The sequence below is a fragment of the Diabrotica virgifera genome, chromosome 5 (genome assembly GCF_917563875.1).
Source record: "Diabrotica virgifera virgifera chromosome 5, PGI_DIABVI_V3a".
Lineage (NCBI taxonomy): Eukaryota > Metazoa > Arthropoda > Insecta > Coleoptera > Chrysomelidae > Diabrotica > Diabrotica virgifera.
The window spans coordinates 146,864,986-146,877,480 of NC_065447.1; the positions used below are offsets into that span (position 1 = coordinate 146,864,986).

Consider the following 12,495-nt stretch of genomic DNA (forward strand, 5'->3'; position numbering starts at 1 on the left):
AATAATTTTTATATTATACATAAGTTAATTATACCAGTTTATAAACCAATGCTGTTGTGTTTATTTTTATTTATACAGGGAGTTAAACTTGTTACGATTTTCATAAATAATTGGTTATAACTTTGTGAATACCCTGTATAACATAATAAACCTTTATATTTTTGTGATGGAGAAGTTAAGAAGATTTCGAACATAAAATAAAATATAGGGTGATCCATTTAAAAAACATAAGTTTGGTCTGCCACTATTTTATCGAACGCCCTGTAACATTCTAACTAATTTTATTATATAAATCTCAAAGTTTGCTACAATTTTTGTTACTAACTTTTATTGCTATCTATTAGGGTAGCGGATCTACTGAGCTTTATCACACTAATCAATTGTCCTGTATATTTTATCTTAATACTTCTGCTACCCTTAATCACGAATTTTTGTCTCTTATCTTTTTCATACTGTTTTAGAATGTTGTTAAACTTATTAATAGAACTAAATAATTGTCCACACTCCATAGTTAATTAAAAAAAATACTAAACAAATAAAAAATAAGAAAACTCTTTACTATTAATCAATAATTAAAGGGTAAACACAACGTGATTAGTGATTAGACAAATTCTAACCACACTCTGACACTCACCATATCAGATACTTTTAAATACCACAGCATACACGCAGCTCAAATTAGCGTGCACCGAAAAACCCAGTCAGAGTGCACGCTAAATAGTGACGTCACTGATTTGATGACGTTTAAGCGTGTACCTAACTTTTTTATTTGCGTACACGTTAGCGTGTACCTAGACACAGCGTACACCGCTTACAATTTTCAATTTAAATATGACAGTGATGACAGATGACTTCTGCATGCCGCTTCCGATTTTTAATCGATAGATAAATATTAATATTGAATAATTACAAAATCGGTAAAGTTTTGATTAATTTTATATGAATATAATTGCAAAATACTACAGAATTTCACTTTTTGGCATAAATTTAATTAATAATAACGTAAATTATGTACAATATTTTTAATAATTAAAGTAAATAAATTTTAAGTTCACTCAAATAAATAATCGATTACTGCTATCGACCACTTACATTGAATCTCGGTTAATTTGATTAATCGCGGCAGGTAAAAAATTCTTCTTTCAGTACAATAAAGTGTTACTTTACTGCCGCAAATGAGTACAATAATGAATGACTTTAGTGACGGTTGGCGTGAAAAAAATATTTTAAAAATTAATGTAAAATTATTAACTCATTAATCATCAACTTTGTTTTTGATTTATTTATGGACAGCCTTGCTTCAAAAGTCACTCATTCTATTCGTTCTAACAGCTCTATTGCACCAAAAACTCGTTCTCGAACAGAAGCTTCAAGCTTCAACTAACACAGGTTAGCGCAGTTGCCACAATTCTCTCATATTTCCTATGTCCAGCTGAACGATTTACGTACTGTATGTGCGGCATTAGATACCCCAGTGTGTCCACTCGTAACTTTACGAGACGTGGCTATCGGAGGGTTAAACTACCTCGTATAACATTACAAAACGTCATATTTTAAGAAAGAAGATATCGAGGAGAATCCAAAAATGTGAAAATATGCCCCTTAAAAAAAGAAGTTATAGGCAACTTCCGGTATAACCGGAAGTAGCAAATATATGAAAATATTTTCATTAAACAATTCACCCTTCAAAACCCCTCAATTCCAATTTTCTTGATTGATTCAGTTACCTTTAGTTCTCAATATATTTCTAATTGGCCGTTTACCTGCCTCATCCCGTATATGATAGGGACACAAAAATCAAAATATAAAAAGATGTCATCAAACTTGGTATGTGAAGTATACTTTTGAGAAGACGATCTCTAAATAATAAAGAAATGGAAATACATTAATAACCCATGAAAGGAGCATTCCAAGTCATCAAATTTTAGGATCAAAACGAATCCAAGTAAAATTTAGGCTACCATATTTTTAGGAGATTGGGTTTATTGCGCATTTTTTGGCCTACAACTAAAAACTTTGTATTTATCATTGGCGCGCATAAGGGTAATTGTCTGAATGTTTTTAAAGAAAAAAATTAAAAATGATTTTTAAATTCCACGTTTAATTTATGATAAAAAACCTCTAGTCTTATTTTCATATGCTGCACCATTTGTATGCAAAAAAGAACTATTCAATATAATAATACTAAACTATTAGAACAATAACAAAAAATATTGCTAATAAGATTTTAGCTAGGTGCAAAGCTACAAAAAATGTTCAAAATGACTTCCTTTACTGATGACAGAAGAATTTTATATTCATCATTGTCGAACGTACGGGTAATAGTCTGAATTTATTTAGGAAAAAAATAGTATGCCACTAAGATATATGTCAAATTAAAAATTATTTTTGAATTCCTCGTATAATTTGTGACAAAAATATATCTTGCCTTTTTTTCATATGAGGCGCCGTTTTTATACAAAAAAATAAAGCATCTTAACACTTACAAAGTATTCGAGGTGGTTTCCATATGCATAGAGACTTATTTTAAATACTTTGTAAACGTTAATGTTTTATTTTTTTTTCCATCAAAACGGCGCCTCATATGAACAAAAGGCAAGAAAGCTTTTTTGTTGTAAATTGATTGAGGAATTGCAAAATGATGAAAAAGATTTTTAATTTTAATTTGACATATCTCAGTGGCGTACCTACTATTTTTATTTTTAAATAAATTCAGACCATTACAGTACGTGCGCCAATGATGAATATAAAATTCTTCAGTCACATCTAAAGGAGGTCATTTTGAAAATTTCTAGTTCTAGTTTAGTATTATTGTATTGGATAGTTCTTGATAATGTATTAAGCAATGAAAAATATGTGCCAATATGTTTAATTTTTTTGCATAAAAATGGTGCACCATAGAAGGTGCAAATGACTAGAAAGGTATTTTATCATAAATTAAATGTGGAATATAAAAATAATTTTTAATTTGAAATACCTTAGTGGCATACCATTTTTATATTTAAAAAAATTCAGACCATTACCCGCATGCATGCGAATGATGAATACGAAATTCTTAGTTGTATGCCAGAAAATGCGTAATAACAACCTTTTAAAATCCACCAAATTTCATTTTCACAGCTCAAGCGGTCTTAATAAATAAATTGGCAGTTTGAAATAAAAATTTGAACACCCTGTATCTTGGAAACGAAGCATTTACAGATATATGTTTATAGAGCAAACTGTCATTATTTTTTTATGTAGAATCACCCCTCAAAATTTGTCATACTTATTTACAACACCCTGTATACAGAAAAATAGATAGAAGCAATATATGATTTTTATTATTTATATTATTGTGTACCTTCTGTAGGCTTCAATGCATATTGCACTTCATGGTCAGGTGTTTCCAACAAGGTTTGTGGGGATAGTTGTTCTCCATTGGCATCTTCATCACTTTCTTGTCCTTTAATATGAATTTCGTTTAAAATTATTTTACTTTCCACTTCTTCAGATTCTCTAAAATACAAGTAACTATTTACAATCTGTTCAATATACATACTGTTGCACGTCATCCGCGTCATAGCCTGTGACGTCACATGATACCAACACGAAATATTTAGGTGGTAGGTCGGTTCCTTTTTAGAATCATTAAGCGGAGTACACGGGAATTACAGCCACTAGAAATATTTTATTATATACGCATAGAAATAATATTGGAAGATTTCTATTAACATACATTTAAAGAAACATACTCTAACTTGTTTCATTTAATTTGTATAAGTAGAATATAAAGCGTTTTTATAAAGCACACTTGTTTGGGTTACACTCTAACTGCGATCGAACAAAGGTGACATTTTGGCATAAATTGATAACATTTATTTGACAGTTGAGGTGATGACACTTCATATTTGTTTTTATTCTTTACTATAAGTATTTGTTTTATTATATTTACTGTTTTTATTATTTACTTTAACGTAAAATTATAACTTAATTCTATTTCTAAAGTTTTTATTTATTTACATTGAATATTAATTTGTTTTGTTGTATAATCCACTTCCGCAAAAATTATGTGATATTTGATTTAAAATGAATTCAAGAATTTTTTGTAATTGGGCAACAATGTCAACTTAGATCTCTGACGTGGATAATGACGTGCAACAGTAAGTATATTGGATGGACTGTATATACAGGGTGTAACAAAAATACAGGTCATAAATTTAATCGCATATTCTGGGACCAAAAATAGTTCGATTGAACCTAACTTACCTTAGTACAAATGTGCACGGAAAAAAGTTACAGCCCTTTGAAGTTACAAAATGAAAATCGATTTTTTCCAATATATCGAAAACTATTAGAGATTTTTTATTGAAAATGGACATGTGGTATTCTTATGGCAGTAGTATTTTAAGAAAAAATGATAATGAAATTTGGACACCCCATAAAAATTTTATGGGGGTTTAATTCCTTTCAACCCCCTCAAAATTTTGTGTACGTTCAAATTTAATTATTATTATAGCGCCATTAGTTAAACACAAGTTTTTAAAAACTTTTTTGTCTCTAAATATTTTTTCCAAAAGTCAGTTTTTATCGAGATATTTGAATATTTGTCAAATCCACCACATATTTGTATATGGTAAAGTACGATTATGGAGACTTGGTAATAATATGAAAATTTATTTATGATTTACATTTTTAAGTATATTTTGAACTATATTAAAAAAGAAGCCACATCTCGATAAAATATACTTTATCAAAAAAATACAAAGAGGCAAAAAAGTTTTAAAAACACTGTGTTTAACTAATGGTACCGCAGTAATAGTTTAATTGGAACATACACAAATATTTGGGGGGTTTAAAGGAACAAAACCCTCATAAAATTTTTATGTAAACATAAAAGAGAAGCCGCAACTCGATAAAAACTGCCTTCTTATCAAAAAAATACTAAGAGGCAAAAAAGTTTTAAAAATATTGAATTTAACTAATGGCACCACAATAATAATTTATTTGGAATGGACACAAAAGTTTGGGGAGGTTTAAAAGAACAAAACCCCCATAAATTTTTTATGGGGTGCACAAATTTCACTATAATTTTTCGTTAACATGTTCTTTCCATAAGAATGCCACATGTCCATTTTCAACAAAAAATCTCTAATGGTTTTCGATACATTCAAAAAAAGTGATTTTCATTTTGTAATTTCAAAGGGCTGTAACTTCTTTTGTGTGCATATTTGTACTAAGGTAAGTTAGGTTCATCCGAACTATTTGTGGTCCCAGAATATGTGGTTTAATTTATGACCTGTATTTTTGTTACACCCTGTACATATGTACGTATTATCTATGTAATAAAAGATTTAACATAATAATCTAATATGTAATAAAAATAATGAACCTTATGAATTAAAAAAATATTAGTTTTATACTACACTTGCGAGCAAAAAAATTGACTCAAAAGTAAAATAAGTTATATTTTTTGACTACGCTGTTTGGCAAGTGTGTGATCCATATACAGGTAAAATTAGAAGTAAAATAATTTTTATTGCAATGACACCAATGTTTATAAAGTTAGTAACTAAAAAACATAACAAAGATAACCTAATATTGTATGTGAGAAAACATGTTATGAATGAAAGTCATAATGTAATGAACATAAAAGTAAATAACAAAAAAATGAAAATTAATACTTAGTATATCCTCCTCTACTTTGTGTTACACTTTTCATGTGAGCTCTTAAGGACCTTAAGTCTTATGTTTCTGACTGATTGCTGAATAATCACTTCCCACTGTTTATCTAAAGCAGTTTTTAGCGCCGTCACTGTCACTGGAGCTGGATTATGGACCCAAACCTTGCGATTGAGCTCATCCCGTATGTGTCCGATGAGATTCATGTTTGGACTCAATGGAAGTCAGTCCATTGATGTTATATTGGTATTGGTCAGGTTATCGTTCATAATCTACCCTGTGTGACATCAAGCATTTTTATGCATTAGCATGAACAATCAGAGTATTCACATGTTCCTGGAGATAATACATTGCCATCAACTATAAGTCACATTATTTCTTGTATTTATAATCTAGTTTAAACATTTCCAACCAGCGTTTGGCATTGTGGCTATTTTACAAGGACACAGAGTTCACTGATGATGGACTGATAAGTCGAAAACGTTCTGAACAATGCATGTAATCCTTTTAAATGTTTAAAAATTTTAATTCTTCATTAAATTTTATACCAACTACACCAGGGAGTTTTTTACTTCACGTTAAGTTATTTAACCCATTGGATGCTGCTGGACACTTAAGTGGCCGCTCGGCAGTGTTTGCCTTTGTGCCACTGACCATGTACGGGGCCGCTTGTACTTGCCACATAAATCGGTTAAAATGTATTCTGGCCTCTGACTACCGATGCCTAATTGTATCGCGGCAGCGAATGGGTTAAATTAAATTAGTGAAGAGAAAAAATGTGTAAAGGCATGTAGGTATCCACTATTTATGCGCTTCTCTAGCGCTCTGCGCTCCTGCCTCACAGTGGATATGTTCACGCTCCGTCTCAGCACTTCAATCGATGGCGATTTATATGTAGAGGAGCGTGTGCTGTATACATTGGAGGATTTGCAGGAAGCATTTAGCGCAAGAGGTTCAGGAGCATAGTGGATACGTACCTTAAAAGTCGGAATGTCTGGAATAAGACAAGAAAACAAAAAATCTAGCTGACTTGCTGACTAGGACGGTGCTGGACATGCCGGTTCTATCCTAGAATAAGCCTTATATAGTCATAGGAAGAGAATACAAAATATAAAGAAGTTAATGGTAGAATTGATGTCGAGTATATACAAAAGGATGGAATTAAAAGACAATAATTGGGAGAATATGAGAGAGTATCGAAAGATTAAAAGGGGAGGCAACATTAGCTATTATAGAAATCTGAATTTTGATAACACATATTATTTATTGTTATAAAAACATAACCTATAAACATACAAAAACCTTTGAAATATATATTTACTTTTGCCACAAAATAAGATTATATTGGTCTGTGGTAAACATATATTTATTGCTAATTAGAACATTATCTTATCATTATCTCATTTGTAACTTATTTGAAATATGAAATCAGATGTTTACTTAGGGAAACTATATAAAAAATCTAAAAGTAGATTTTGGGAAAATGATCATTTCTGTCCATAAACAAATATAAACAAACAAATTCTCCTTGTGTACGATTATATTTAAAGATCTTTGGGAAAATTACTGATTGACCTTGTCACCAATACGTAGTTATATAACAAGTGAAAAACAAAATTGTATGTACTTATATAATAACTTACCCCGTTTCTAATGGATCGAGAATATCCATGATTGTATTATTTTATTTATCTTAGCAAACAATTTTGAATTTTCCTACAATTTTGGTCACGGGGCCAATGTACAGGTCATGTGACGCGAAGGCAAAATTGAAAACTGTTTAGTGCGCAACTCGAGAGATCCTCCATTTTAATCTTTGGCTACAAACCCAACACCGTGAAACTATATGGACATGTATAATGTTCCTTTGCCGGGGTGTTTATTTTGATCTAAATGTTTCTTGATGAAATCCCAAAGTAAATATTGGACATTTTTTATATAAAAATCACAGTTTAATAAACTTTTTAATTTACAAATGCCTAGAAATGGTGGAATAGGGTGGACATGGACATTATTGCATTGCACCATACGTCCACACAACACGCATTACAGTCAAACCCGCTTATTATAATACCGGTTATACGAATATCCCGGTTTATGGAATATAAATTCGGGGTCTCGAAAGGTTTCCATTTACTCCTTAATAAATTTTTTCCGTTTATTGGAATATGTTTTAATAAAATAATACCGTTTAATAGAATATTTTTCAGGTCACGGAATAAATTTAGATGTACAATTTCCTGAAAATTGAAATTATGTCTGGTTTATTATGGTTTGTAGCCAAGGGCCTCGAAGGTCTGTAGTGCTGTTTTATATATATTAGGGTTTGTCAGGTAATAAATACCTACTTTATAACTTTGTTATGAAGTATAATTTCAATAGTTCGCCGACACATTCACAGGTCATAAAGTAATTTCATTTGTCTAAAAATTTCTTTACTTATTGCCCACCAACTTAGTTGCCTGTTGCATGCCTGTTGTAAAATTTTTAGAAACATTTAATTGAGAATTCACCCAGAGATTACTTGTTTGCAAGAAGTGAATCATCGCATTGTGAAATTTGTGACGGATAGTTCTTTCAGGACAACAGATGACTCAGTAAAACACGGGTGAAAATAAAATAAATGTATTAAGGATATTTATATAGAGTTTAAAGTTAAAATAATAAAATGAAATAATATTTTATCTTCGCTCTGTTTCGGAGAAATAAGCTTCCTTGGCGAACGTCTGCAAAAGAAAAATAAAATTGTATTTCCTGCTATCAAAAGAAAATGCAATTAATGTAATACAAGAAGCAATTACACATAGACTCACAACTCATTACACTTTAATCCAGTGTAAGTAAACATACTTCCACAATCAAAATATCAATAACTATACAGACACCCTTACAACAACTCCGGAACGGTTACACGGATCCTGTTTAATTACGAGCGAAGAATCTCTTCGCTACACAGTTCCTTCGCCCAAATTGGCCTACCGGTTCAGTACACTCGTTAGTCAGGGAGCCTAGAGCTTAACGCCGCAAGACTGATTATTCTTCCTCGGCTCTCTTCTTAAATACCATTTCGGTGACCCCTCACCTGGCTTCCATCGGTAGTGGAGGGAGTCTAGTGGGAGTGCGTTGGAATTGGTAGGCTTTCGGTTTCTTGCCGGTGGTCCGCTGAGAGACCCATCATTACAAATTAAAAAAAAAAGATAATACATGATGGTTTTGCTTGTTTTCGATTCAGAGGGATGCACACCCGCTGGACAGGCAGTTTCTACCATTGCAGGCGTCATCAGCAGCGTTCGTTAGCGTGCACTCCTCTGAATCGAAAAATAGGTGGACCATCAATTTAAAGGGAATCTGAAAGATAATTTAAAATCCCCATTAGGACGCGATACAGCGACATCTCTTAACAAATTAAAGAGTCTCAAATGCAGAATCCACCAAAAATGGTAAATAGTTATTTAAACCTGAGACTATTCGTTTTGAAAGTTCTTTCTGGTACATCCTTAATCTGCGACTTTTTCAATTAATAAGACCGCAGACGAGGAATATAGAAAACGAAAAGGAAACGATCACATTCCGCTTTCATTCGTCTAGGAAAAAAGGACAGAACTTTCAGTACTCAAATCCGAGTAAAGATAGAAAAATAATAAATGATGGTTTTGCTTGTTTTCGATTCAGAGGGATGCACATCCGCTGGACAGGCTGTTCCTACCATTGCAGGCGTCATCAGCAGCATTCGTTAGCGTGCACTTCTCCGAATCGAATAATAGCTGGACCATCAATTTAAAGGGAATCTGAAAGATAATTCAAAATCCCCATTAGGACGCGATACAGCGACATCTCTTAACAAATTGAAGAGTCTCAGATGCAGAATCCACCAAAAATGGTAAATAGTAATTTAAATCTGAGACTATTCGTTTTGAAAGTTCTTTCTGGTACATCCTTAATCTGCGACTTTTTCAATTAATAAGACCGCAGACGAAGAATATAGAAAACGAAAAGGAAACGATCACATTCCCCTTTCATTCGTCTAGGAAAAAAGGACAGAAGAGAAACTTTCAGTGCTCAAATCCGAGTAAAGATAGAAAAATAATAAATGATGGTTTTGCTTGTTTTCGATTCAGAGGGATGCACACTCGCTGGACAGGCTGTTTCTACCATTGCAGGCGTCATCAGCAGCGTTCGTTAGCGTGCACTCATCTGAATCGAAAAATAGCTGGACCATCAATTTAACGGGAATCTGAAAGATAATTCAAAATCCCATTAGGACGCGATACAGCGACATCTCTTAACAAATTGAAGAGTCCCAGATGCAGAATCCACCAAAAATGGTAAATAGTTATCTAAACCTGAGACTATTCGTTTTGAAAGTTCTTTCTGGTACATCCTTAATCTGCGACTTTTTCAATTAATAAGACCGCAGATGACGAATATAGAAAACTAAAAGGAAACGATCACATTCCGCTTTAATTCGTCTAGGAAAAAAGGACAGAAGGGGAACTTTCAGTACTCAAATCCGAGTAAAGATAGAAAAATAATAAATGATGGTTTTGCTTGTTTTCGATTCAGAGGGATGCACACCCGCTAGACAGGCTGTTTCTACCATTGTAGGCGTCATCAGTAGCGTTCGTTAGCTTGCACTCCTAACGAACGCTGCTGATGACCCCTGCAATGGTAGAAACAGCCTGTCCAGCGGGTGTGCATCCCTCTGAATCGAAAACAAGCAAAACCATCATTTATTATTTTTCTATCTTTACTCGGATTTGAGTACTGAAAGTTCCTCTTCTGTCCTTTTTTCCTAGACGAATGAAAGCGGAATGTGATCGTTTCCTTTTCGTTTTCTATATTCGTCGTCTGCGGTCTTATTAATTGAAAAAGTCGCAGATTAAGGATATACCAGAAAGAACTTTCAAAACGAATAGTCTCAGGGTTAAATAACTATTTACCATTTTTGGTGGATTCTGCATCTGAGACTCTTCAATTTGTTAAGAGATGTCGCTGTATCGCGTCCTAATGGGGATTTTGAATTATCTTTCAGATTCCCTTTAAATTGATGGTCCAGCTATTTTTCGATTCAGAGGAGTGCACGCTAACGAACGCTGCTGATGACGCCTGCAATGGTAGAAACAGCCTGTCCAGCGGATGTGCATCCCTCTGAATCGAAAACAATCAAAACCATCATTTATTATTTTTCTATCTTTACTCGGATTTGAGTACTGAAAGTTCCTCTTCTGTCCTTTTTTCCTAGACGAATGAAAGCGGAATGTGATCGTTTCCTTTTCGTTTTCTATATTCGTCGTCTGCGGTCTTATTAATTGAAAAAGTCGCAGATTAAGGATGCACCAGAAAGAACTTTCAAAACGAATAGTCTCAGGTTTAAATAACTATTTACCATTTTTGGTGGATTCTGCATCTGAGACTCTTCAATTTGTTAAGAGATGTCGCTGTATCGCGTCCTAATGGGGATTTTGAATTATCTTTCAGATTCCCTTTAAATTGATGGTCCAGCTATTTTTCGATTCAGAGGAGTGCACGCTAACGAACGCTGCTGATGACGCCTGCAATGGTAGAAACAGCCTGTCCAGCGGGTGTGCATCCCTCTGATTCGAAAACAAGCAAAACCATCATTTATTATTTTTCTATCTTTACTCGGATTTGAGTACTGAAAGTTCCTCTTCTGTCCTTTTTTCCTAGACGAATGAAAGCGGAATGTGATCGTTTCCTTTTCGTTTTCTATATTCGTCGTCTGCGGTCTTATTAATTGAAAAAGTCGCAGATTAAGGATGTAGGTACCAGAAAGAACTTTCAAAACGAATAGTCTCAGGTTTAAATAACTATTTACCATTTTTGGTGGATTCTGCATCTGAGACTCTTCAATTTGTAAAAAAAGGCCTTACTTTATTAGAAAAAGTTAATGTAATTGAATACACGAAACAAACCAAGTGCAGTCAAATCGACTTTGCTAAAAAGTTTGGAATTTCACAAGCTCAGGCGAGCAAACTTTTAGACTACTGTTTTATCAACCGATTAGCAAGCTAATTCAAAAATAACACAAAAACGAAAACACAGTGAAAAATAGTCAGATGTCGAACAGGTATTATCCGAGTGGTTTACTGAGAATAGGACCCAAAATGTTCCTATCAGTGGTCCAGTTTTAAAAGAAAAAGTTAAAGATATAGCCGAAGATTTGGGTAATGCGAACTTCAAAGCGACAAATGGATGGTATGCAGATGGAAAAATCGTTCACAAGTTTCCTTCAAAACAATAATTGTTGGAGAAGCAAAACATGCTGATGTATATGCTTTTACAGGCCCAATAAACACCACTAGCGTGTTTATTGGGTTGAATTTTGTCTGTCTGTGGTTTAAGTTTCATGTCAGCTAATGTATTTTTAAGTTTCCACAATTTATTTCTTAAAATTTTGGGGGGAATTAATTTTTGGGTCTTGTTAGGGGGAGAAATTTCCCCTTTTTTCCTCCCCATCGATCCGCCGTTGTGTGAGAGTACAATCCTGAAGAAATTTCGTTTATACATGTCATAGTAGTGGCACAGTAGTGGACTTACGGTTAAATGAAAAAAGTGTCTCAGTGTTACCCTGTTTCCCCTACACTAATTATGAAATGTATGCAATATGCAGATATTGTTCGTCCGCTATAACTTTTCCCATGCGTCACGATTCATTTTCAAACAAATTAAGTCAAAACAAAGTGAAACGAACGTCGATGTGTATATACATTTTGTATACTATATACCAGTGGTTCCCAACCTTTTTCGGCCTACCGCCCATTTTTCCAAAAACAAAATACTTAACGCCCCCCTTAAAAAACTCTTCCATTTTAA

The 12,495-nt window shown here is 33.2% G+C and overlaps 1 protein-coding gene across 1 annotated transcript in view; it reads right to left on the bottom strand.

The window, feature by feature from the left end:
- Positions 1-7,454, bottom strand: part of LOC126884492 (upstream stimulatory factor) — a 39,008-nt gene extending 31,554 nt beyond the window's left edge. The window contains exons 1-2 of the mRNA XM_050650425.1: positions 7,305-7,454; positions 3,344-3,498 (exon numbers count right to left, since the gene is read on the bottom strand). Of these exons, the coding sequence (XP_050506382.1) occupies positions 3,344-3,498; positions 7,305-7,333 (184 nt within the window). The 5' untranslated portion in view covers positions 7,334-7,454. The remainder of the gene's footprint in view (positions 1-3,343; positions 3,499-7,304) is intronic.
- Between the last annotated feature and the right edge of the window lie 5,041 nt (positions 7,455-12,495).